Source organism: Bombyx mori, chromosome 6 (genome assembly GCF_030269925.1).
Source record: "Bombyx mori chromosome 6, ASM3026992v2".
In the NCBI taxonomy this organism is placed as follows: domain Eukaryota; kingdom Metazoa; phylum Arthropoda; class Insecta; order Lepidoptera; family Bombycidae; genus Bombyx; species Bombyx mori.
Window position 1 is genome coordinate 79,273 of NC_085112.1, and position 27,859 is coordinate 107,131.

Here is a 27,859-nt window from a genome sequence, read left to right on the forward strand (position 1 = left end):
TAGTATATAAAATGGAACCTAAAGTATTTACGAATATCCGCAGACTCGAGATGCAGATCGCTCCATCCGTTACGACATTACTAATATAGATGTTTGTTACAGTTTGCGGCTGTGCTTGCTACCTGCTGCCAAATACTACCCTGAAGAAATTAGAATAAATTTGAAGGTGAAACAAATATAAGGAGATAATGAAGGATAGTGGAGAGCGAAGCGAGAGCCTCGCCCCTTGTCCGCGACAACAAACCAACTGTAAACGAAATAATCAATAATCTGAACAGCCCGTCTGGTCTAGGCAGGTCTAGGCAGGTCTAGGCAGGTCTAGGTCGGTCGGTGGTGATGAAGTGTGTAAATAAAAGGTCTGAACTTTTAAAAATATTCCTCTTTTCTTTATTCATAATTTATCATATTTCTAAATTCATCCGTCATCAGTCAGACCCTAAACTTAACAAATAAACTGGTGACTCTCAAGAACAACCTGCTACATATGTTATGAAGTTCTCCTTCGTATTATTTAGATACAAAGGACCGGGAGCCCTTCCCGAAGCCAAAACGATATGAATATTGTCCATAAATAAAACTAAGGTATGCAGTTTCCTCATGAGTTCAAACAACAAATCGGTAACTTCACCATGGCAGGTTCGCAATGTGATAATTTACAAATCTCAGTCGTCAACAATTTTCTTTTCGGGTCTTTGTACATTTACTATACTTAAAAAATCAATGTACAATGTGCTAAATTCGTTCTTTCAAAATAAAAATAAAGATTTGAAATAATTTTGAATAAAACACACACACACACACACACACACACACCTGTGGGCAGCTTGTGCTCGCTTTACTGAGGGCACAAGATGTTACTAAAGAGCCAAAGAATATTGTTTCCAATAAATAATGTTAAAAGATTATGTTTCATTATCGTTTGGCCTCCGGGAGGGTTAGGTAGTGTTTGTTTAAAGCCCGTTCACGCAACAATGGACACGTCTCAGCGTCCATCGCTGCACGGGGGGACCGGCCGCACTGGGTTTCATTATAATACACTTATTTTATTTATTTCGATTTGGAATATCATTGATATGGGCACTTTATCTGCAGACATTCAGTTGAATTAACGTAGCTTCACCTAGAAGAGCACTAGTAATGTTCGAACAAGTCTCGTTTTCAAAACTGGCCCGATTACTTAACTTTAATCGCAATAAACTAGTGGATAATGACAAAGTAAGATTTTTATAAAGACTAGAATAACATCTTATTGTCGACTCACTTTGTCCGAACTAAACACCCTTACATTCGAGCTTCAATACAAATGTACACTTGCATATTATACACATTTATACATATATACGGTTTATATATACAATTATTCGTATAGGTCAGTGAGAATTGACAGTATTACCCTACCAAACGCACACCGCGACATACTCTCTGTAAGTACTCAATGCAATACTCGGCCCGCGCGGACTCGGCCACAAATGCTTCACACAGCCTCTACACGAGTTCAACACCTCGCTCGCGAATACGAAAATAGACATATTATAGTGTATCAATAAGTTTTGTATAAAATTGAAATTAATTTGTATAGACTATGCACTATGTATGTACTTAACTTAAACAATTACAGGCTAAAGTAAGGCGTGTTGTATAATTGTATTTAGATTAGATTACAAGTACAGCAGAGTACAGACGCGTCCGGGGCCGCTCGACTCGACTCAGTGCTGCAGCTAAACTCTCAGCGCTCTCACGGTATCATTTAATGTTACGATTAAATATAAAATGGACGGTTACACGTTATTATAGCTCCAATATTATTTGTTTATCTGAGAATTCAGCTTTTGTACAATATGTAAAAACATTAAGGTTGACCGATTTCGTGGTCATTTATGAACACACAGAGACGTGAGGTCGACTCGGGCGGGGCGGAGCGTGCGCCGGCCCCGCTGACGCGGCTCAGCGTCCGCGGCTGGTGCGGTGCTGGCGTGCTCGTTGTGCTTGTTTCGACAAATCGCTATTAGATTCATCGAATAACTGTTTTACATTTAATTTAAGACACCCGTTTTTAGAACATTATTAATTTAACTTATTTATTTTCATTGTTGTAAATATTGTGCATGCAATACTAATTCATAATTGCTGTAACTTGCATAAACTATGGCTAATGTATAGTACGAATTCATTTCAAATAATTTCAATAAATATAACGTAGGTACTCCTTTAGGTCCACGGAACCCGCTTTGGATTTCAACGTTCCAATTCTTGTGCGCATAAAGTATCATTCACTTTTAGTTTATCACTGTTAGTCGAGAACATCTCGCACGACGCGCGGCTCTCTGCAGTCCCGGGCGGCGCACCGGGCGGCGGGGCTGGGTCAGCTGGGCGGCGCCAGCAGCACCTCAAGCCAACACGGGCACGCTGTGACGTCACGTCGCGAGTACTTTGGCCCCCAGCCCTTCGCGAACGAGATGCGCACCGAGCGGGGGTCGCGCGGCAGGGCGGGGCGCGGCGGGGCGGGGCGCGGCGCGGCGAAGGGGGGCGGCGGGAACACGCGCAGACAGTGGCCGGCCGCCACGCGCCACACCAGCAGCGCCCGCGCCGCCGCCGCGTCCAGCGCCGGCGACGACACGAACACCGGCTCGGCGCCGCGGTTGTACACCCACACGCCGTCGCCCTCCAGCGACAGCGTCACGCCCAGCCCTATCTTGGCACGAGTCTTGCGGACCTGCAACACGCACCACATAGTATCATTCATGGCCGTCTTCCACCTGTCGCTGCTGCGGTGGTCGGGTCATGGAATAAGACGTGAACATAAATCGCTGAAAAATCAAGCCTATAATACTGAAAATCGCAATGTACTGATTTACAAATTAGACAAGCTTTCAACTCCGTACCAAATGAATGCGGTCATAGAGACATGAGGTCGAACTTAAGTATAATTACAACAAGGAAGAAGTTCGTGCCGGGCGGTGGAGCCGACCCCCCGCGACCCGCGAGGTCCGAGCGGAGGCGCAAGGAGGCGCAGGAAGGCGCAGGAAGGCGACAGGGGCCGCGTTACTATTGTAATATAATTGGCTCGCGACGGCGTCGTGTACATTAGTCGAAGCGGTCTCGGGTCCGATAACCTCTGCCGCGCCGCCTGATAGCGCGCTGCAACGCCGATAACGTCCGCGGCATCGCTCGTCCTCGCGGGGAGCGTGCGAGCCGCCGCCCGACACTCGCACGATCGTGGACCGACCGAAGTCTCGGTACCTCGGAGCAGATTAATGCAACAAACTGTCGCTGAGCCCTATTTAATGTTTACTCTGATTATACCAACATGCAGAGTTTGGTCTCTGATGGAACAGTAGACCGAACGTATACATTGTAATCATTACATTCTTCACACGTTTACAATTCTTGTACTGTGTAGGTACTGCTTTGGTCCTTGGACACACACGAGAGATTTTACTGTAGAATATGAGTAGTGAGTCAGTTACGGTAGAGTAATTGAGACACATTGAGTTGAATATATTTAATAAATACAGCCGTGTGTGTGTGCGCGTGTGCTAGTACCTGGTCGGGCTGCGCCAGGTCGGGGCGGTGGTCGACGCGGTCGAGCGCGTCCAGACACAGGCCGTGCCGGCCGGAGCCGCACGCGCCGCCTCCTCCGCCGAACACGTCCACGGCGCGCATCCTCACGCCGAACTGACGGCCCACGCGCTGCGTCAGCTCCCAGTATGCGAGCCGACACCACTCTGTCTCCCAACTCTGACGCTCTGCAACACCGTGAACATGATGAGTCAGACCAGTCTGTCCGTGTCCACGCCCACGTGACTGGCCCCGGCACAGGTCATACACATCGTCATCGTAACAAATACCTAATCAATTCAGCGCCCTATCGCTAAGAGTCATGTCTCTTTTAAAAATATATTACACTAGACAAATACCTAAAGGGAAGATTGAGCGAAGAGCTCAATCTCCGTTTTCTGATCTCTGAAAATGTTCTCTATACGGAGTGATCGCTGACAACGTGCGGTGTTGCGGATGGATGTCAACATTACGACGAGCATTACTAAACGAAACATAACTTACTTATGATTTTTCAATTTTACTGCTATACGCGTACTGCAACCGCATCGTGAAACTCTATCTTATTTGTATGAAAGGTGCACATTTTGATGTCTATTGAATAGGCAATAAACATTCCTGACCTGACCTAATAATGTCGAACATTACTCTAAGCGGTAAAGTGAAGTGAAACGGCGGAGCGGGGTGTCAGTGTGGTGGTGGTGGTATAAATCCCATGAAGTTATGGCGTAACGGTGTGTGGGTGGCGCCGCCGCGTCGGGCTAGCGGCAATCGATCGTCAAGGTTAGTGCAGACACGTGGTGGTGTCGGGATCAATCCTTGCCACCGGGACGTGGTACATTCACACATGACCGTCAGATATTGCTCCGTTCAAGTATCGTTGTCGAGGCTGGACCGGCTGGACACGCAGCTGCATTGGGCAGCAACGGAGTACGGCGAGTATGGCGCGCCGTTCCTTATGTAACGTAGCGCTTGTTGTTCACGCGTGGTTTCAGTACTCATCCAACTTTCGAATCTAAGGTTTTTTACGTGTACTCGATTCTTGAGGAGTAAGCTAGGCTTTTGTAGGCAGCGGCTTGGCTCTGCCCCTGGCATTGCTGAAGTCCATGGGCGACGGTAACCACTCACCATCAGGTGGACCGTATGCTCGTATGCCTACAAAGGCAATAAAAAAAAAAAAAGCTATGACTCACCTTCTCCGTCAGTAGCCATGGAGCCAGAGTCAAACCGCTCGTGGTCTGTCCTCCGCGCGTCTTCCGTGCTCTCTCCGTGATCTGGAAGTAAGATATATCCATCGTTGTATTACATGCAGTACTCAATGTATGAATAATGCGCAATCGAAGTCCTACGGTGAGTGTCGACCAGGACGACCGCTCAGGAGCCGACGAAGGTCTGCCCAGCATACGACAACATTTTAACTTTATGGTGATTTACAGGCGCTTGGAAAATTCTATCAGAATAATATCGTGAGTTTAAACCGAGAAACCCTGGCTAGACAGTTAACAATTGTTTAGTAATGTGATGCATTGTAGCAACCATCCGTCATCGAAGTGGCGTCACGTGTACATCTTGACCGGGTGACGGGTGACGGGTGACGGGTGACGGGTGACGGGCTGCGGACTCCGCCTATATTACTTTACTACTTTACGTGTGGACGGCTAGTTGCTTTAATAGTAGATTGACTTAAAGTACATATTTATTAATAAACAATAAGCTAAGCGGCATTTAAAAGATTTTAGAGTCAAAATATTTTGTAAGTGTTTACGTAGTTATAATTACGAAGAAACTTATTCCGCGGTAAGTAGTAGTTTAGAAATCCAAACTCATAGAACATTGTGATCCGGACGCGAGGCACACAAACACCAACAAGAAGCTTCAAACACACAGCTACAGGAGACAGCTAGGTGTGTTTGCGGCGACTGGTGAGGCAAGGCGCGTCGTAATTTTAATAAATACATAAGTAATATCGGCAGCAGTACGCGTGTAGTCGGTGGTCGATAACTAGTTTGCGCCCGCCGCGCCACCCGGCCGGCCTCACCTACCTTCTACGAGTAATAACATTTGCATCGCGTCGGCGGTCGCGCGCCGCCGGACACGTGACGCCGGCGCATTGCAATTTGCAACATCTCCTTTGTCATTTTTTGGTACCAAAAAGGGTGTAAACACTTTTAGCATACGCCGGTGACGGTTCCGAACACATCGTCACCAATGACACTTCCCTGAGCACGGCGGACTGCGACCTCTTGTAGTTACTGTCGCGCGGTTTTCGAATAAATATATACATAAGTAAAATGCAGGTAAGTACGTCGCGGAGCAAAGACCCCTTAAAATCATAATGTGAAAATGACGATATGTTGACATCACACAATCACTGTAGTAGATATAAATAATTGAAGATACTAGAAGCAAACAGACTGAGGAAATAGCTAGGATGTGAATGGTTTTTATGAAGAAACCCTCAAAAGTCAACATCAGGGTGGTAATGATGGATGAGGCGGTCCCAGTCCCGCGTAGCGAGTTTTGTGATATTGAATTCACTTCTCGTGGCGTCGCGTCACGTAAGTGTCTGCAAGTAGAGTAGAGTGCCTCCTCATCCAGAATGCAGACGACTCTCACATTTGAGTGAAGGACTTGGTAGTGCACTAAGGAGTAGCGTCAGCAGCAAACTGTTTTCAGTTCTTTTGAGACTCGTATCGACGTCGTCCGGCGAACGCACCTCAGTGTTTACTAGTGCACTGCACAGTGTGTAGTCCGTCAGATTGGATTAGTATGGACATTGCCACTATTTATTAACTGGACATCAATATTATAAGCCCAACCGGTCACGTGACCTGTCACCACGCACTCGTTACTTTTGTGTTTCTTCTTTTAGAATTGTTGTTAAGAAGTAGGGATCCTTAGTAGAACACTAAAACGATCCAGTCCTAGTGTTGACGAAGGTTTTATTAAATAAAATGTGCCACAAAATGTCTTCTCGACTAACATTTGACCTTTTGTTTTCTTTTTGGAAGATGGTGACAGCCACTGCGTTGCCAATAAATACGTTTTATTTGAGCTATACGTTATCAAATTTCCAAAGACGAAGCCACTGACCTTACTGGACTTACATCCGTCCGTCTGTTTACGAGTCAGTTTCTAAAACTCTTGATTGTAACTTTGAGCAGCAGTATTAAAAGTTCGGCTTAACTCAGTTCGGAGGCACTCGGTACATGCAGGTACAAGGTGCCAGTGTCTTCTTCTTTCTATTTTTATTGAATCAACACAGTGACACGTCCATTCTACTCAAAGTCCTACGGTGACCAAATATACGCATATTTGATTTGAAACGACTTTTAATTATTCCGTAATTGGATTGTTAATGAAATAAAACTATTAGCTCCAAAATTACTTAGTCCGGCCATAAATACTGTTATAATTAAAAATAAACAAAATATTACATTTGAATTTGGAATCTGTCATTTTTATATGATTGCTCATTGAGTTTTCTCATTTTGACGCCAATACATTGTACGATATTTTGCGATATTAAAATGGAGTGGGGTGAAAAAGAGAACCGAATCGCTGTGATTGCATTACACAAAGTAGGTATGGAGCCAAATGCAATTTTTAAAACTCTCCATACGCTTGGTATTAGTAAAATGTTTGTGTACCGGCTATTAATAGGTGCAATGAGACCTCCTCTGTTTGTGACAGAAAAAGATCTGGCCGTCCACGTAGTGTTCGTACGAAAAAGGTGGTCAAAGCAGTAAGGGAAAGAATTCGAAGAAATCCTGTCCGAAAGCATAAGATTTTATCTCGGGAGATGAAGATAGCACCTAGAACCAGAGTTCAAATATAACTATATAGAGGAGCAAACCTCAGTACCTACCTTGCGTACACAAAAGTGTAGCCGCTTTATGCGACGACGATGTAGCTTTGAAACTAATAAACATTCTAACTCTCTTACTCTAGTTCACTAGTTACGCGGCGTATCGTTAGTTGGATAAAGATGGTAATATTTCTAGAAGCAGAACGATTTATGTTGCCTACTATAAGAAATATTTCGCCAGAATATTTATTATTTAGGCGAAAATTAATAAATAAAATAATTTAACTAAAATAATTTTGAATAAACTTAAATGAAGTTTTATTTTATTGCTTAGATGGGTGGACAAGCTCAATAATAATAATACTAATAATTTATAATTGTGTAATAATTGTATTGTGTTTTTTTCCTTTTGAGCCCATTATTCAAAGAATGGTGACTGAATGAATGTATGGCTGAAACTGTACAGATTTTCATGAAACTGTCTACAGTTTATTTAGGTTCTGGAATAGGACACAGTATATTTTTATCCTACGGAAACGGAACCAAAGAAAGACTTTATTGTCTTTTCCTTTATTTTTCTACAGTTTGGAATACATAAGTGACATATTAATTTCGTGTAAATGTGGGATCATACCCGGGAAAATGCACGGATGAAGAGATTAGTTTAATGTGTACCGCATTATTTTTTTATTCAGGCGCATATTCAGAAACCATTGTGGTAGCCAGAATCAATTTGATGATCTGCCTCGAAAATTTCTGGATTTTATTAATATAAAAATTTCCTATAATCATTCGAAAACCAAAAGATGTTTTACTGGCAATACTGAACCTTAATTTCACAGCCTTTTCTTGATGATCTTTAAAATCAGTTCTATTTACAATGAAAATCTATACAGAATTGATAAAATTATGTGTGAAAAGTAATCCCGCTTGCCTTTTTGTGTATTTCCGACCTCGAAAGGCACTCTTTCGCCACAAATTTAGCCATTTTTCAGGACTTATTACTTGGACGACAGCACGCAAGTAACTGAATGAAATAAGCCGGGCATACGCCTGTGGGCTTATATTGAGTGGTTACGCTTTGACGAGGTAACTACTCATCTAGTATATTTAAATCAATGCCTAGAACCATGTCGCGTATTTTAAAAGATAACTTAGGACTTGCAGCCTATAAGAGACGTACTGGTCATTTCATAACTGATAATTAATTTAAAACAGAATAGGGTTGTAAAATCGAAACAACTACTGAAGCGGTACGCAAATGGAAGTCATAGAAAAATTTTGTTTACGGATGAGAAAATTTTTACAATTGAGCAACATTTCAACAAAAAAAATGACCGTATTTATGCTCAAAGCTCTTAGGAAGCTTCCCAATTAGTCGACAGAGTGCAACGTGGGCACTATCCGACTTCAGTGATGGTTTGGTGGGGTATTAGCTATGAAGGAGTGACTGAGCCATACTTTTGTGAAAAAGGTACCAAAACATCGGCACAAGTGTATCAAGATACCATTATTGAGAAGGTAGTGACGCCCCTTAACAACACCATGTTCAATAATCAAGAATGGTCCTTCCAGCAAGACTCGGCGCCAGGTCATAAAGCTCGGTCTACGAGGGCTGCACTAAAAGTATCGGGAATGGAATATTTCCACTGTTCCTGTCATATTAAAATCTTTTTAATTGAAAACTCCTTGGTTTTAAGAATCGAATACCATTTATTTATTTAAAAAAAGAATCTCGGTCTTGTCACGAGGTTTTGTCAAACTTGTTTAGTCGTTGAGAAAATGGAATTGACTCGAGAAAATTCAAGAGCGATGATTTATTATGACTTTCGAAGTGGTTTAACACAAAAACAGTGTGTTGACCGGATGATTTCTGCATTTGGTGATGAAGCCCCATCCAAAACCACAATTTATCGCTGGTTTGCTGAGTTTCAACGTGGACGTGTCAAGCTCAGTGATGATCCCCGTCAAGGTCGTCCAAAAACTGCAGTCACCCAAGAAAACGTTGATGCCGTGTGTAAGCTGATTAAGGAAGATCGACATGTGACATACTGCGAAATTCAGGCAACTTTAGACATTGGCATGAGTCAAATACAAATAATCTTGCATGAACAATTAGGTGTAAAAAAGTTGTTTTCCCGATGGATATCGCGTTCGCTCTGTGAAGAGCAAAAAGCGGCTCGCGTTACTTGGTGCGTCAGAACTCTCGAAAGATTCCACGCAGGATCCTCAAATGCTGTATACAACATTGTATCAGGTGACGAATCCTGGATATACGCGTACGAACCCGAAACAAAAAACCAGTCACGAGTTTGGGTGTTCGAAAATGAGTTAAAGCTAACAAAAATTGTTCGTTTACGGAGTGTTGCAAAAAAATGGTGGCCACGTTTGTCTCCAAAACCGGCCATGTTACGACTATTCCTCTTGAGGGTCAAAGAACGGTTAATGCAAAATGGTATGCTAGCATTTGTTTGCCACAGGTCGTTTCTGAACTCCGTAAAGACAACTGCAACCGCCGCATCATCCTCCATCACGACAATGCGAGTTCTCACACCGCGCACAGAGCAAAAGAGTTTTTAGAGCAATAAAACATAGAATTATTAGACCATCCGCCGTACAGCCCCGACCTAAGCCCTAATGATTTCTATACTTTCCCTAAAATAAAGAATAATTTGCGTGGACAGAGATTTTCATCACCTGAAGAAGCTGTGGACGCCTACAAAACGGCCATTTACCCCAACTTCCGAATGGAATGGTTGCTTCAATGATTGGTTCCATCGTATGGAAAAATGTGTCAATTTTCGCGGAGAATACTTCGAAAAACAATAAATACATTTTTAAATAGTAATGTTGTGTCACTTCGTTAATTCCCGAAATTTTCAGTGCCGCCTAGTACACAGTCTTGGTTGGAAACGAACGTTTCGGACTTCATCAGAGCTGAAGACTGGCCGTCGTCTAGTCCCGATCTTAATCCGCTGGATTATTATTTATGGTCAGTTTTAGAGAGTACGGCTTGCTCTAAACGCCATGACAACTTGGAGTCCCTATAACAATCCGTACGATTGGAAGTGAAAAATTTTCCCATGGAAAGAGTGCGTACTTCTATCTTCTGCGTATTGATAACTGGCCTCAACGTTTAAAGGACTGTATTGCAGCCAATGGAGACCACTTCGAATAAGCTTTTTATACTTTAAATTGTTTTATATTTATGTATTAAACTAACACACTGTAAAAATAATAAATGTTATTTGCCATAGATTTTTTTTGTTTTCCCTTGTAACAGTATTTATGGCCAGACTAAGTATATCAAGTAAAGTATGTATATATGTATTATACATATACGAGGTACAGCAAGAAGCACCCGTTACATTTTGTTTATTGCTTTGATAGTTGGACTAGCTCAAGGCCCACCCACCACCCACCCATAGACAACTACAACGTAAATGCCGCCAGCCACCTTACGACAAGAGTTCTAAGGTGTCAGTTTTAACAGTACAACAGCTGTCCTATCTTGCGTGCCGAAACGCATTACTGCTCACGGCAGAAATAGGCAGGTTGGTGGGACCTACCCGTGCGGACTCACAAGACGTCCTAAGGTAGAGCGGCCGGTACGCTCATATTTAGCCATTAGCGGTCGTGAGGACAATATATTTTAATGAAAATGAAGCAAAGAACAGCATCATTAAGTGTTACTGAAGATTTGAGGCAGTATATGTCGAGTACTTAGCCCCAACTATTGTTTAGGTGGATACTTACAGGTGGCTAGCTATGTTCTTGTAACTTGATAAGATTTCTCAATAATAATAACCATTTTCATATAAAATTCTGTCCGCTGTCTATGCGAAGACACTTTACGATATCAACCTGTGCGTATTGAAGTAAGATATTGTAGATGAGCACCCAGTGAGGTGGCTGCTGTTCTGACTACAACACACCCGCCGCTCACAGGTCCCGCCACGTCCTGTTTACTGATAGAAATACTAAAGCGAGTTTCATTTCCCGACCAGCGACAGCTCCGAGCCACTTTAAAACTACTTTCTTTATAGATAAATTCCCGATGCATTACCGATTACCGACTATTTTTGGGTGCTTTCAAACGATAATCGATCTTATTTCCTTGACCCTTTAGGTTAAAAATGACACTGTGCTTGGTGTACAGGCAACACAGAGGAGGGTCGCACTGCTTCTCGGGATGAAGTGTTTGTTACTTGTTTGTGATACGTTATAATAACGTTAATATGAAGAACTCGTACTAGCTTTTGTTTATATGATTGGCCTCGTCACGATACTGCGCTATTGGATATTGCAAATGTTCTCTCTGCCTAATTCGCAACGTCGCTCATTTTGATGAAGAAATGGCACTAGACAGTCTGAACTATAGTCATTCTATCCATGTACATTGCTTCTCCTTATCTCATTCTCATCGATCGTTTGGAACTTGTGGGTGGACAATGGGGGTTCAGTTGTCTCTGTGTGCTGTCATGTCATGCTCTTTCAGCATGACACTCCCGGCGACGGCGGATGGTAGGTACATATGTAGTACAGGCGCAGTGTTCTAAGATTTTATTTGCCACGCGACATCCGGACCATCTGGAATGAGCTCCCCTCCATGGTCGTTTACGAGTGCTCTGACATGCCCTTCTTCAAACGAACGTTGAAAGAGAGGTTGTGATGTAGGCAACGGCTTGACGGTGCCCTTGGCATTAGTGCTCAAGAAAAAAACAGTGACTATTTATTAAGTATCTCATAAAACTACATTAAGAGATATTGTGAAATTTTCAGATTAAGTTTAGAATGATAGAGTTTAATATGATACGCCGAGAACAATAATAAAAGGGTAAGGTTGGGGAGCCGGTGGGGCGGCGGGGTCCGGGCGGCGCCGGCGCTGCGATAACGCTAATGGACACGCCGTTATCAGAGCCAATCCTCGAGAGAAAGGCACCCGACCCGGCGTGACAGACAACTTTCAATCTTACCGCAACCGCTCAAAGTGAATAATACCCTGCAGGCTTTAGAGTTTTGGGCAACGTTAACGCGACAAATGAATGGGTTCTGGGAAACACGCGGGAAGTGTAATGGAATGGAATGTCAATGTCAGCGTGCTGCAAGCGGCGGATCCGCTCGACCGTAAGGGTTCGGCCGCGGGGCAGTTCGCGCGGGGACCGAGTGGACGGGCCGCGGATCTATAAAACTAGTTTCTTACTGAGGCTCCTAAGATGTTCGCCATTGCCACAACTTTGAAATGATTCGTCAACTTCGTTAATTTGTCTTCCATAACGGAAGCGCCATCATGACTACACATACCTACTACATACATATATGAGTTTTGATGCCTATAAACACCTTTACTAACAAAATAAAATGATTTCTTTTTATTGCTTAGTTGGGTGGACGAGCTCACAGCCCACCTGGTGTGTTAAGTGGTTACTGGAGCCCATAAACATCTACAACGTAAATACCGCCATCCATCTTAAGATATAAGTTCTAAGGTCTCAGTATAGTTTTAATTTAAGTTAAGTTTTAGAGTCAATCGATTTATTCACTTCTCAGAAAATAAAACTAATCATCGAAACAATAAGGTGAATCGGTAGTGAGCATGGGCGCATCGAAGTGTAGGCGCCAGGAATTCGGAGAGCCGCGGGAAATCCTATGATGAAGGCTACAGGGAATCCCGGGGGGGTACATTTGCAGCCCTCGAGTGTGGCGCGGGGAGCCCCGGCCGCGGCGCACTCCTCGTCCTGTCGCTAGGCCGCAGCAACGACTCAGTGTATGTATTTAATAGGGCTGGATAGAAAGAACAAAAACGCTTATAGATATACCTAGCCCAGCCATAAGTTCTGTTACAAATGAAAATTCATTTTTTTAATGGAGTAATGTAATATTATTAAAATTTATACCTACATATTTATTATAGTCTCAACAAAAAATAAAAAAGATTCTGTTCGAAATGATCGTCATTGACTTTTATACAGTCCTTTAATCTGCTTGGCCACGAATCTATGGATTCACGCGCGCGTCTCCAAGGGAAATTTCGCCACTGCTTCCTCCACAGATTTTTTAAGAAACAATGTCGCCGCGCCCTGTCCTTTAGAGCAGGCCATGTCCTCTAAAACTGACCGTAATTTGAAGTTGAGTTGTAGTCTGGGCTAACTGAGGGCCAGTCTTCCGCTCTTATAAAGTATGGAACGTTGGTTTCAAGCCAGGCTATGGTACTTCGTGCCTTGTGTGAGGTGTAGAGTCCGGCTGGAAAATCCACTGTATATTTTTAAAAAGTGTATTGCTGAGAAGTTTCGCAACATGATCCAAGGCTGTATACACTTTGGCGGAAGTTTTACAGAACTGTGAGCGTACATTTTATCATTAAGCTTATTGTAGTGTTCTTTAATCGTGAAAATGTTTCTATCGGTAAAGAGGACATTTCGTGCCTTTCACATGCGTATCCACTCTCTTTAATTGTAAAGATTGTTTTAGGGCATGTCCTGTATATCGACGATAAGCATCGAGCTTCAGATCTTGTTTTATAATACGCGGCAGAGTCCTAGTGGGAATCTTCATTTCTCGCGATAAGATTTTTTGTTTCCTAATGGGGTTTCAACGAATTTTGGCTTTAACAGCATAACAGCCTTTGTAGTTCTAACAGCACGCGGCCGCCCCGATCTTTTCTGTTCTTTGACAGACGAAGTGTTGTTGTATACGACTGATACCAAGCCTTTGAATATGACCGACTACTCCTTTACCCACTTTGTGTAAGACGATCACTGCAATCCTATTTACTTTTATCTTTAACACCCCATTCCATATTGTAATTTGATAATGAGCACGATAAAATAGGTAAAATTGCGCAAAATCGAAAGAAGTTTTTAAAATACTATACGTGTACCAAATTCAAAATAATTAAAAAGTTGAAAAAAAGAAAAGTTTTTATGCAACAGTATTTATGGCCAGACTAGTTATATAATATATAGTATAAGGAAAGCTTAATAATTTAGCACATTCTATCAACAGCCTCAACCTTGTGACGGATTTCAGCATTTGAGGTGTCATTAAATATTAATACAACTTAAAGTTAATATTTATAAGTATTACACATTAATGTGTTTTAATTCGTTGTTTTTCGCTTTCTAGTTATTGTTTTATTGCAGTCGGGTGTGTTCGTGCCGTTTAGCATTACGCTACACTGATAACTAATTATATTATTAGCGAGCACCTGACGTTTGGTCACACCGCCGCACCGTTACATATGTGTTCCTTCTTCTTCTTCACTTCACAGCCGTGCCACTCTTGACAGAGTGGTCGTGATCGTCATGTAGTTACATATGTGTTCCTACTTGAAGTGAATAGTAAACATTGCATATAATATAACATAAATGTGAAGGTACCAGACTAGCCCTTGTACAGAGGACCAACAACACGGTACGCGGAAGCGTATTATAAGGCACGAGCGCGGCGCGGCGCGGCGTGATGAGTGCCGCCGGCGCGGCGCAAGCGTTCCTAATGTAGTTTAAAGATGGCGACCCGTCGGAATGCGCTGGGACCAGATCGCGACGTGCGGTCACTTGTCAATAACTTCTACCGGTCGGGTAAACGACCATCAACCACGACAACTCCCTTACACGCCTTGTACGCACCCCCGGGGAGGCAGGGTGGTGCTACTGCTAATGAAGCCTAGCCTAATTCAAATTGTCGTATGTGTTCACAGGGTGATAGTCGGCCAATTCGGTTCAAAACGTAAGTCTGTATGAGCACTTAGTAGAAATCTAAATAAATTTCTAGAGCGTGTAATTCATAATATTATGTTACGAGTAATCGAATGCGGCTTGAACATAATATTATCTCGAACGTTTAAATCCAAATAGTGCAGCCAAGTTGAGTTGTGTAACCGAGAGGCGCTGCGTGCGGGGGCGTCGCCCAGCTCTGCGGCGCGGACCCCGGTCGGCCTCCTCCGCGGACCGCACCACACTACCACTACACCATCACTAGACTGGGGCATCGTGGCATCATACCATTACTTCCTACTCAAATGAATGCCCTGCGCTTGAAACCACAATCAGCCGGAGTCGTTACAAAAGCCAACCATCAAGGAAGTTTATTCATTTTTAGAATCGGATCGTGTCGTGACGTAATCAAAAATTGTCGAAGAGCGCTATCGCCATCAGAATGGCAAATGGCAAAAAAGGACCTTACGGAATACTAGTTTCATCGAGCCTATTTGTCTGTGTCACAAATATTTGTTTGAGAGATTGTTATGGGCACTATTTTAATATAAAACAAAATTGACTAACCAAATATTTTTGATACTATACTGTTGCACTTATAATCGCAAGATGCGCTCAAATAGTACATCGGTTGTTACTTCACGAGCTCCCACGCAGCCTCGCCACCCTCGCCACCAGGGCTGAACGGCTCCTAGCTTCTTTCTAATCGGCTTTGTATTTTGGGTAACGTTACTTTTACATTACATTACAATTAGTGAGTTCACCGGGAGACACACAACGAATGAGGCGTACGTACATGCGAGTATCATAGACATGAGGTGTACGAGTATAAATAACATCTTACCTTTAGGTTTATAGTCATCCATGGCAAAACGAGTGTATGGCGGCGGGGGGGTTTCTGAAACAAACGAAAACATATAGATTACTTTAATATTCCTTCAAATGTATCCCATTCATAATGTCTTCAAAGTTACATCAGGTTTCCACTACAAATTATATAATATATTTTACTATTGTACATAGATGCAGATACACTATTGATTCGATATTTTGGCGCAGAGGGAAGGTGCACTTCGCGATGTCCTGTCCTTCGGAAGTTATCCTTCGAGACAGGCACTACATAGAACAAGCCAGGAGCCGCGCCAGCCTCGACCACAGCCATTCGACAGCCGTGTCGTTTGTTACCTTTTGTGATTTACTGTAGTTAAACTATAGCACCAGCAGGGTGGACACGCATCTCGGTTATAAATGACCAATACCAGACCCCGGTGCTTCATTTCCACAAAGAGGAAGGGCAAGAGCAAGACTTATTTTCATCATCACCAAATAATATTGGTATTGCGAAGCGAAGACGGATTTAATATGCTTTATCAATTCACGCGGTACATGTTTGCTCTATGTGCAAGTGAATCCATATACATAATTATGTATACTAGAATATGGATTTAATGTCCCTGGGACATGAGGTGGCAGTCGCCATAGTGATGATTAGGCCTACCCGTGTGGCCTCGTCGCACACCGTACCGCCGGCCCAGTGCAACTAGACAAACCTAATATATGGTAGAAGTATTGTGCGAGTGTCTCGCGGGAGCAGCTCGCGGGTAAGTTTGCCGCGTTGTTTAAATCTGGAACGCGGTACATTCCATTTATAAACAAACATCCAAACAGGCACGCGCTATTGCTCGTTTTGAATTTCGAACAACATTAGTGTTTTCGAATTCTGAATGTGAATTGTGCAATCGTAATTTGCAATTCGGCGCCAGGCTTCAGCACCAGCGGACGTGTCCGGATTGTTTTTCGACCGAACGGGCATTATGAATACAAATTATCTGAACCATTCCGATATGCTCAATCCTATTATATTGATATGAGTTTGTCTTCGGGCGCGTTCCGAGAAGCGCCTCACGGACGTTGCGCAAGAAATGTCAAAACATTAGCGCGTCGGCTCCGGTGCACGCACCTGCATACTGACGAGCGCTCGCAGCGAACGCTCGGAATGCTCGAGAGTCGCGACATAAATCAGCACGTCACTTTTATTGGATTTTTATAAACCGACGCCCGCGCCGCTTCGTTACTGCTAATGACATTCTTACACGAACGCAACCACATCTGTTGGACGATTAACATCTCGTTAACACCATGACGCGCTTATCTAACACTAAAGCGTTTGCAAATATCCGTTTCAAGTCTACGTTGTAGATCATTGTCATCGATCTTGGTACAATTATCTAGAAGTTCAGTATACCTGAGACGAGCTCGAGAAGTCTCCCATAGACACAGCCCACTGAGTTTCTCGCTGATGGTAGGTTCTGCGAAGTACTGCTTTTGCTAGGCTTTACTAGGGTTAGTGTTAGCAAGTTTTCTCAGGATGAGCCCGTGAGTTCACCTACTCGTCCACGCATAGGTGGAATAGCCGCTTAGTTTACTAGCGAATAGGTAAAGGGGGAAAAGAGAAGCTTACAACGTATTGAATCCTTAACAAAAAGTAACGGGTAGTGTAACGCGCGTAGTTTACCAGATATATATAAATAATATCAGAGTGAGTGCTGGCGCGTTTTGATTAGCTAAATTTAAATTATATCGATCGAGAGAAAAACGTTTTCCTGTTTCCAAGTTCGTCCAATATGGTCGTGTAGTGTTGTGTGCACACTCTACGACTACGTGCACAAACACACAGCGGACGGGAGCGGCGGGATGTGCTGTTCACTCGCACGGCACACGCGCCAGAACGTTCCCAGGGAACTAGTCCCTCCACTGTAGACCGATCCGACTCACGTTTTTATTGTGAACGGTCAGTCTGTTCGGTGTTCGGTGTAAAAAGTCTTGTTTTAACCGAAACTAGAGTTTCACTTAGTGGACCGATCGCGCAATCGAATGGAAATCTTGAGTCAACCTAAAATGCAAGTGTGAGCTCCGCGAAGGACCGGCGTGTGTGATTAATCTGGACGTTCAATCTGTAGCAATAAATGTTGTAGGTTGTACATAAGTCAGTCGACTCGTCCGATTAGTACGCGCCCATCGTACCACTTCCGTGTCGACAACTACTGTTTGCAACCCTCGGCCATGGGTTGAACAATGATAGTGTTTCGTGTTGTCATCTCTTAATGAGTTGAGGGTGACCTGAGGGTCGGCGGTCATTAAACTGACTTGAGTCTTGGATAGAACTGATCCAATCAGAGGACGCCTACTTGTTGCCGTGGCAATTGCGCAGATTTCTCAGTCACAACATTTACCTTCTCTGGTTTGAATCATCAACTATAGCGGCTCATATTTAGGATTTCTCATAATGTGCCTTAGACACTCCAACTCTCGACCCATGATGACGTAGTAGAATACTTCCCGTTTCTGCTTAGCGCGTCGCACTACTTCCTCGGCCGTGACCTTGTCTCTCCATCATATTGTCAAGTTGTTCGAGAACGATCTTCGTTTTGAAGAACGCAATCGTTCCTTGCCGTCGTGCAGCTACAGCGGACGCGGGAGTGTGCTTCGATTGTATTGTTGTATCTCAATCGAAGTGCGCGCAGTTGTAGTCGCTCCGTGGTCGGCGGGGCTCGGCGGCGCTCGGCGGCGCTGTATGTTTGTTGCTGAGTCGAGGCGGCGGCGGCACACTCGAGGAATGCAATTACGCATGGCTTACTTTAAACGGTTATGTTACATTCAGAACTAGTATCTTTTTAGTTTGTGCCACACTGTTTTCCATACAAGAATTGTTTTATAAAATAGCTTTTCTATATATAATATGATTAAGTTTAAATTAGGAATAGAGACAAGTTTTTTTGTGAAAAACAAGACCAAGGGGCTTCCCTTGGTCTTGGTTAGCGTTAGTTCATTGAAATATCGTTCATCGGCTCTCTTAATTAACGAATTATAAACTTCATTTCTTAAAAACAATAGCAGCCGTTTTCATAATTAAATATTAAAGAATTTATCTTTAAATCGGTGGCCTGCTGAGAGTAGTGTGTAGTGAGCAGTCGCGGCGGGTCACGCTTCGAGCCGGTGCGGCCTCCGAGGTAATATCGTTCAAATATATCTTATATTTTGTTTATTACATAAATATAATTAGCGTCGGTGCTAGCGAGTGTGGGTCGTCTTGGACAAGTTAGTATGGTGAAGACACGTCGTGACAACTAGTAGAATATTATCCTTTCTGATACAGAATCATTGGTAGCTTCCTAAAAGTTTTATAAATGGTGGATAAAAATCAAGAGCGGCAACAATAGGAGCTCACTTGAAGGCTGTCCGGTTGTACGCGAGCAACTTAGCATCAAGGTTCGCTCCCCTGTCCCCGCCGTGCTTGCAAAGTCAGGTGACGTTGCTGTCTGTGGGCCCAGTTAGTACTTGTACTGAGCTCACTCAGCGCTTACTGGTGTTGCACTAAGCGATGGCCCATAGTCATGTTTAATTGCTTCTGCAGGTCGATAAATCTTTGAACTATATACCTATTATTACTGTAATTTGGGATCACGATAAACTGGTCGGCGCGTTATGAGCGTCACGTAGTACGCGCGCGTGAAGGACACGGCAGTACAACATATACAATAACATAATGAGCACCTCCGAACCAGCTCCGAACTAGTCGGCAGCGCGACACCTGTGCGCAACGATGACGTCATCAGAGCTCACCGCCGACACTGAATCTCATTACTGCTTCAGGGTTTCACCTCTTTTAGATACTACTTTTAGATAACAATCTAAGGATTTAAAACCTTCAAAAACAACGACATGTCTTTTAAGGGCCTTCACTTTTTGTGGTCCCTTCAGGCGAAATCGTACAGTAACTAGAGGTAACAAACAATTATGACAACAAAAAAAACCGTCATACAGAGGTAGAGTTGCGAGCGCGCACGCGTGTGAATCGACAGAAATAGCTCGCCCGAATTATAACGTGTCGGATGGCGCCAGCGACGGCGCCGGCCCGCCGCGCGTCCGCCTCACCCACGCGCCGGCTTCACCCTCGCGCGCACCTGCCCTCGCCACCAGCGGGACCATCCAACCCCACAGTACCAGCTGGCGAACAGAGGCGAGCAGGACAGCCGTTCTGACTTAGCTGTGAACAGCATCGTCCGCGCCCTCTTATCCATACCTATATGAGGGTAAAAATATTTATCAGACTAGACAGCATTGGTTATCTTGAAACTATGCCGCTTTACAACTATAGAGACGAATGTAAAAGCGGAGACGAACAGATAATAGGGAGCAGCGTGGCGGTGGCGCGGTTGCTAAGGAATCAATCACTTGAGCAATACTCGCTGTTGCTTCAACTGACTTGTATCTTCCGTACTGGTCCACTTGCTATCATATAGCCTGTACACAACTGTTGGGACAGCACCTCTCATTAGACGCAAGTCAAACATTACACGACGCCACGACTAGTGTCGAGCAGCACTGAAAGGAAGGGTTCTTCGTTATCGACAGGAGGGTGATGAAGCCGACCGAGCGTCTCGTCCTTCTGCCCATTATTGAACTATTTTGTGTGTTCAGGTAACTTTTATAGGCTCTCTGCGTGTGGTTAGCCAGATCAGGTTTAGTGGGATGTTGTTACCCTTAATGTGATTTTGCGCTTTTAGCACTTGCTAAATCCAGGTTGAGATTGAACTACTACTACAATGTCATTCCCTTTTAGTAATTATGTAGTTATGACTTTAATCAAAACATGAATGGCCAAGCCGCAGAACAATGCCTTAACATTTATTAAAGTTAGATTTTAAAGGCAACGTAGTAACGTTTATCTTCAGTTTCAAATTTTAAAATCTGAACTTGAACACACGACTGTAGATCTGTCCCCCGGACTCACTCTCACAGGACGTGTGCACCAAACACATAACAAAACAATTCGCGACATTTCGGTCGTGACGACTGAAGATCGGTTTTCAAAGCATGTCATCAACCGTTTGGTGAAAAGGATATCTAAATTTTAAATGTCACAGATAGCGTAGGTCAGGAGTGCTAAGACCGCAGCACTGGACGTATAAGGAGATTATTTGCACTTAAAACTATTTAGACGTCAAGTAAAATCATAAAATGAAAGAGCTAGTCGTTTCGCGGTAGGTGTGGGTCATAAAATATGACGATTTTTCCAGTTTCGTATGAGCCGCCATCGGGAGGAACCGGTTTAAGCACAGGTGCCTCCGGTCACTGGGCTACGTAGCCGACGCCGAACAACTCGGAGTATTGACCGATTCTAAATCGACTGCATTAAATACACAAAACGACATAGCGAAGAGCTTCATTTGACGATGGTTAAATATTAGAACAATAAATGGTCGTGTCAAAATAGTGAGAGGCCTGTTCAACACAATGACCGACCCGACACAGAAGCGTGTGTCGTACACTCGTACACAAGAATGAGCAACACGTCCGGGCGACCGTGCGGACCGACCGACGTAATAAGAGAACCATTCACAAATTCAACAAAGCAACCCAAAACATGACCAGACTACAATAAAAGGGAAAAAACCAATAACGAAAATCGAGCTGAGCTTACGCAGCCGGAGCGCGTACCTGCCCTCCCCCGCGCCGCTCCCCCGCGCGGCCCCCTCCCCGGCGCGACACGGCGCCGGCGCCAGCCAGCCGACAAGCAATTATGGCTAAATAAATATCGGCCACGCCGCCGCGCCGCCGCGACGCGTCGCACTAGCTGCTACTGGCTGCTAGCATCACATCAACAACAGATGGATGCCCGTACGCGCGCGTCGGCGACATCTTTAGATCGGGACTCCACCGGCGTGCCGCTCAGATGACGGGGACTGCGGATAGCTTCGTGAGCTGCGCTTGAACATCCCCGATAATGCGTGTCCACCATGTCGTGTATGTGGGTTTGATAGCCGGATGCGGGTGACTAATTTCCGTTACGAAGTCAAAGTGACGACCGGCCTCTCGCCCCGAGGCGATCGTGACGCCGGCGACGGCGAAAGGTATTGACTTTAAGATGATCTCGCATCTTTCGAGTCATCGCCGAGCCGTCGCCCGTCGAGGATAAGATAAGTATCCCCTCCCCGGTTCCTCCGCCCGCGAGCACACCGACGGTTTACATAGAGACATTCACAAGAGGCAAGAGGCAAGGAGAGGCGCGAGCCGGAGCGGTTGGCGCCACTTGGCGGATGTAATGCGCCACTGCGTTCTAAAGATTGTTGTTTATGATTGTTGGCCGAGCTCTGAAAATACATTGTTCGTCAGTTAGTACTCAGTACTAGACGAGGAGATATATATGTATATTCAGTAAATTTAGATGCAGAAATAACCTACTATTTTTGCTTTCATTTATATTAGGTATATTTTATTTGACCCCTGCTGAATCCTGCGTTTATGCAGAATGACAATCATAGGCTAGTTGTGAACAATAATTATAACATATCAACACTAGTCTTTTGTTCCATGAAAATTACAATAACTGTCGATAAAAGTCTTAGCAAAGTTTCAGGTAAAAGTAGATAAAACAGAGTTACAATTAAAAACATCGTCTTTGGGATATACACTGCTTACTGAAGACATAAAAGAGAAGTTTTGAGAAAAACCCTACCAACCTTGAGTTTATTCAAGTGGATTTACCCTTATGAGCGATCGACTCACTTTTATTTATTAATAGTTATACGATAAAATTATTCAATAGAGTATATCTGTGATTTCATACATTGCAAATTTATACGATTTCAAATTAGTTGCGTCTTTCGTCATTATAGCGAAATAAAAATAGGAAATACATACGTTATTGGCTACTAATAAGATTAAAAGAAGCTTCAACAAAATTGATCTAATTTTTTCTCGACCAAACACATGAAGCAAACCTAGCTTCTTACCTACAACAGAATTAAAAATCTGTCGGGCTCAAGAAGCTCCACATTATCTATACTGCTATACTACTCGTAATCTATCTATACTTCTATACTTAAAGAGGAAAGATTTGTTTGTTTGTATTGAATAGGCTCCGCAACTACTGAACCGATTTGAAAAATTCTTTCACTGTTTGGAAGCTACACTACTCTTGAGTGACATAGGCTATATCTTTTTGTAAAAAAATAAGGGTTCCTTACTAAAACTCCAATAATGAACCCAAGGATTAAAAAAATTACTTAAAGTATTAATTACATCGCGTGCCCTGCGAAAACTATTGATGATAAAACAAAATAATGTACTACGACTTTGTAGAACACATTATTACGAGTATTTACAAAAAGTGTCCCGACAGCATATGTATAACTATTATGGTTATACCGCAATAAGTGTTCTTTTATTTAAAAAAATAAAACAACATCAAATATCGTTGAAATTTTTGTTAAAGACCCGAGCGGAGCCGGAGTAGGCCGCTTGTATCTTACAACTTCAATTCTATAATAATTGTAGATAACACGCGATAGGATAGATAATATTACTTAATAATAAAAATATAATAAAAGATGCGAATTCACAAGTGACCAATTGCTTATACAAATAAAACCTTACAAAAAACAAACAAAGTATAAAGCCTAAAATAATTCGCCTCATGACCCGGCTGCGACATGGGAAGTTGTAGAAATTCTCAATACACCTACCGAAGCTGGATGAGCTTCGAACGGGCACAGACTGCGCAAGTTAACAAAAAGTGCGGCGACGTAATTCCGCCGAGAGCCGAGCCGCCGCGCCGCGCCGGCGCAGACCTCACAAAAAACTGCACAGGTGAGGTCCACCGCGTACCGGTCCGCGGGCGCAACAATTACCGGCGCAGCTGGACCGCTACAGGTTTTTGCTTGTTTTTGGTGATTAATTTCTTTATTTGGATGGCCACATCCATAATGAGGTATCCGCATCAGAAAGTATGGAATTCATTTTTTATTCCTTGTCAAATGTATATTCGATTCGAATCTCACAAAACACAGATCAATAACATCATGTCTGGAACAAACCTTGTCCCTTATCACACAACACATCTAACTGTAGCGCAATGCCGTGTTCGTTCAGACAACAGGAGAGTTTTCTGACGGGATCTACACTATATGACTGATAGATGTGGAAAAACTTTATTGAAATTCTAAATAGTTTATTTATATTGAACACTACATTATACAACTGTGTTCTTCCGGCCCCACAGCACTTTAATTGGTAGTTAAGCGCATAGCAATGCATTGAAGTAGGTCGTTTAACCATTTCATGAAGAAGACATTCAAGACATTGAGAATCAAACTGGGATCCATGTATGCGCGGTGGTCACGGTTTGTTTATTGTCATCGTGAGCAGAGGAGCATGCCGCTCGTCGCTCGTGGACGCCAGCAGTGTCAGGGCCTGCTGGTCGGGTCCTAACCTATGCTAATCCACAAAGTAGATGTTGATAAGCAGCCTCACCGTGCGACGGTGCATTCCTGATTTATCGAACTCCGAAATGATTTGTGTTCGATCGCAACAGAGAGTGCACAGCGGTAGAGGCAGCCGCCACTGAGCAGCGGCTAATGAGCGCTTGCGCTTCTACAGCGGAATCATTATTGAATCACACCTCAAAGCCGAGATTTGTTGTCGCAAAATAATCAGATGAATATTTTCTTTCAAAAAACATTAAGCGTTACTGCTGAATCATTAATTTCTGATCATATAGTGTATTATAGTTTCGTATTCCTATAGACGCTCGTAGTCCACTGGGCTTCAGCCGGTGCCAGACTCGAGCGACACCACGACGTGAATGCGCCGCCCACCCATGAGCCATAAGAATGAATTCTCTGCAACTCTTGCAACCTCTCACAGAGAGAGCAGATACCGACAGAAATACAGTAACGGCCCCTAGAGGGGTGAATGTTTGATTAGTATGTGTGACAGCTGGATCCAGATGGCATGATGACTGGATGACATCGAGATGTGACAGCCGAATCCGACCTGTCAAATACTATTGCATTTGACATCCCAAGATGGGTCAGTAGCAGCTATAAGTGTTCCGTCGTGGAACTTTTTCTTCTAAGGTGTTCGCGGTTTTGTTAGAGTGGAACGACCAGAGTGGGGCTATTGGATATGATCTAGTATCGCGAAGTGACCGTTACTGTCAGTGAGTACTCTATACGCACCCAAGACACAACCGAGCGCACCCCGGTGCTACAATAACAGCATGATAAATTGGATATTGGGAGGCATTAATGAATTAGTCAGGGTGATGTTGTCGCGCGCCACACGTCATCGACAGAGCAGTAGTGCCAGTGTCAGGAGTGTGTCGTGGTCCAGGGGGCGGGTCGAGCGCGAGTCGGTGTCACAGTTGTTCATAACCGCGGGCTACCCGCACCCACCGCGACCACTGCGGCACCACTCCCTTGGAGCGTTCGATGTATCATAATTATAGACGGTACTATGAAAATATAATCCTGTTTGACATTATCGTCGAAATCAGTAAAGTAAATAAATAATCTCACGACAAACATCAGTAGAGGATAAGGAACAGAAGCACGCTTGAACACGTTCGTCAGTTATTAAATGTAGACGGGAATTTCTGAAGCTGCCTTGTATCTGTTACCAATACTAACAGCCATCATCGAGGTCCTACAATTACAGGTTTACAGGAATAATGGATCGGTGAGTCGGTGTGTAAGTACCCGTTTTTGAGGAATTTAAAAAATATTGTCAAATTATAGTATTGAATCGTAATTATGTGTTTGATAAAACGGTTTTTAAGATACTCCAAGTGACATTAACGAATTTAAAACACCGCTTTTGTGTTGTCGACTGCTCAGAAGTAGAGAAGTGAATAGAGAAGAGAACTTTCAGAATAAACGAAGAAACCTTTGCCGTTCGGAGCGCCAAAATCTCTAAAACTTCTTTATTATAGATGAAAAAACTTATCAATATAGGATAAGTTCCTGTAATCTGAGCCGATTCCACAAACGAACGCAATCAAAACGGGACATACTGGCGGTGTGCAGACGAATGGAAATATAAGGAAGTGGAATGCAGCGTTTACCCGTACCGCCACTCTATAGTCTGACAAATTAAAAGTGAAGGCAGGCGGGGCGTCGGGCGGCGCGGCACCTCGGCGCCAGCGACCTGACCTTGTCTACTTATCGCAAACGAATGACCCTCGCCTCACTCGCCTCACTCGACTCGAGATTAGGTGATAGCTGCTAGCTTTGCGCGCACACGCAACTACTTCGTTCTCGTCTTGACACCTCTCTGCGCACAGACTCCTGATATCGGAAACTGCGCAACTCAATTTTAACAAATATTCGCATTATAATATTGTATATATTGCTCTGGGTAAAATATTTAAAGTGAAACTTTTATACAAATATGTAATGGCACAATTAGATGTTTAAAGTATATTGCAAAATACCTACGCAACAGTGTATGCGGTCAATTAGTAATGCTACATTGCAGTAGTCTGTACGAACACGAGTTGTTGATGCGCAGTGTTGATTGCTCAGTAATGCTCAGTACTAGTCCGCAGTGTGTATGTGAACGGCCACGCGCGGCCACGCTGACGTCATCGCTAACGTAACTATAGATACAGAAACAAACAGTAGCGATAACGCTGATAACGATTAGCACTGATAACCTGATGTAACCCACGTGAAGTTGCCTGCTAACTTTAGTGTGAGAATGTCGACAAACCAAACGCAAATGATTCGATGGAAAACTATTCATTGCACGCACTCTTGATCAAAATTATCTTTCGAATTAGGAACACGCAGCAGGCAGCAGGCAGACGGGTGGCGAGTGGCGAGTGGCGACTGAGTACTGAGTGGCGACACACAAATGTTATTTACGTGAGACACGGTCGTATCTTTTAGTAAATCGTAACAGTGCTTAGTGATTGTACTAGTCGCATCAAAGTTAGGTTAGATTTTTTTATATTAGATTATGAGAGAACCGTACTCATCGTTAAAAGCGACAATGGCATTCATTCCACGAATATCCGTACACTGACACCAGAATCTATTTAAGAAAACGATCTCATCGGCAGATCACACTGTTGAATGCACTTGTTGCCGGCGCGAGAGGCACGTACCGGGTTTGCAGAGACGACTCCAGTGGTAAGGGTTGCAGCAGGAATTGTCGGTGCAGTGAGGCATCCGACGCAGCTCGGACAGGTCGCGCAGGTCTGGGAAGCAGAAGGCCCTGGCGAGCGCGAGGCGCAGCCTACGGTCATCAGGCGGCGCGGGCGGTACGCACAGGGCACCGCCGGGCCCCGCGTCCAGCGCCCGCGCCAGCCTTCGCAGCACGTCGTCAGGCACCGCCGCTACTCCTAGCGACGCCAGCCGCCGACGCAGCGCGCGACGCCGGAACATCACATGCCGCCCGCGGCGTCACTACGCGAGCGCCATGATACACGAGCGCGCCGTCCACACAACATCATGCACCGCGTGCGATCACTCGACTGACTGACGGGATGGACCGCTCAAGCCCGACCGCGCCGGCCGGCACGCCACCTGGGGCTGCACACACAACACTCAACTTTTACCCGAAATTTATCGATATTTATTTTGGATTTAACTACATATTTTATAGCTTCCTTACATTGCGTTTATATTAACATCTTTTTTTAGGAAGACTATTTCGGGCAGGGCTGCAGTGTAAAGATTTTGAACCCCGAATATAAGAACATAAGATTGAAAAAAATATCATGTACTAACAGAAATGTAGTATAGCAAATATTTCTATCAATGTATTTAATATTCGTTTCATATAATTTAATTTTAAATCAAATATCAATGATAATCTTAGCCCTCGAAGATGGTAATAAAACACTTAAACACAAGCATAAAAATAATAAAATAGTTCCATTTAATAGTTACTAAACTACATATAATTCCCTAAGTTGCTGGAAAATTTTGTG

The 27,859-nt window shown here is 43.8% G+C and overlaps 2 protein-coding genes across 2 annotated transcripts in view; one reads left to right on the forward strand and one right to left on the reverse strand.

The window, feature by feature from the left end:
- Positions 1–373, forward strand: part of LOC101744652 (synaptic vesicle glycoprotein 2A) — a 38,968-nt gene extending 38,595 nt beyond the window's left edge. The window contains exon 12 of the mRNA XM_038011774.2: positions 103–373. Coding sequence (XP_037867702.1) covers positions 103–158 — 56 coding nt within the window. The 3' untranslated portion in view covers positions 159–373. The remainder of the gene's footprint in view (positions 1–102) is intronic.
- LOC101744507 (mothers against decapentaplegic homolog 6) lies at positions 365–27,799 on the reverse strand. The gene is made up of 5 exons (XM_038011775.2): positions 27,032–27,799; positions 15,926–15,979; positions 4,752–4,832; positions 3,544–3,746; positions 365–2,713 (listed from the first exon to the last, which is right to left on the reverse strand). Exons 1-5 carry the CDS (start codon positions 27,309–27,311, stop codon positions 2,363–2,365), a joined length of 969 nt encoding a protein of 322 aa, XP_037867703.1. The 5' UTR covers positions 27,312–27,799; the 3' UTR covers positions 365–2,362.
- Between the last annotated feature and the right edge of the window lie 60 nt (positions 27,800–27,859).

Bases quoted from the DNA above. Each gene is read 5' to 3' on its own strand.
- LOC101744507 (XM_038011775.2), bottom strand. From the start codon at position 27,311: ATGTTCCGGCGTCGCGCGCTGCGTCGGCGGCTGGCGTCGCTAGGAGTA. The intron at 15,980-27,031 runs GTACGTGCCTCT...CGTTTGTTTCAG, and splicing joins GAGTCGTCTCTGCAAACCCG to AAACCCCCCCGCCGCCATAC. The intron at 4,833-15,925 runs GTAAGATGTTAT...TCTTACTTCCAG, and splicing joins GGATGACTATAAACCTAAAG to ATCACGGAGAGAGCACGGAA.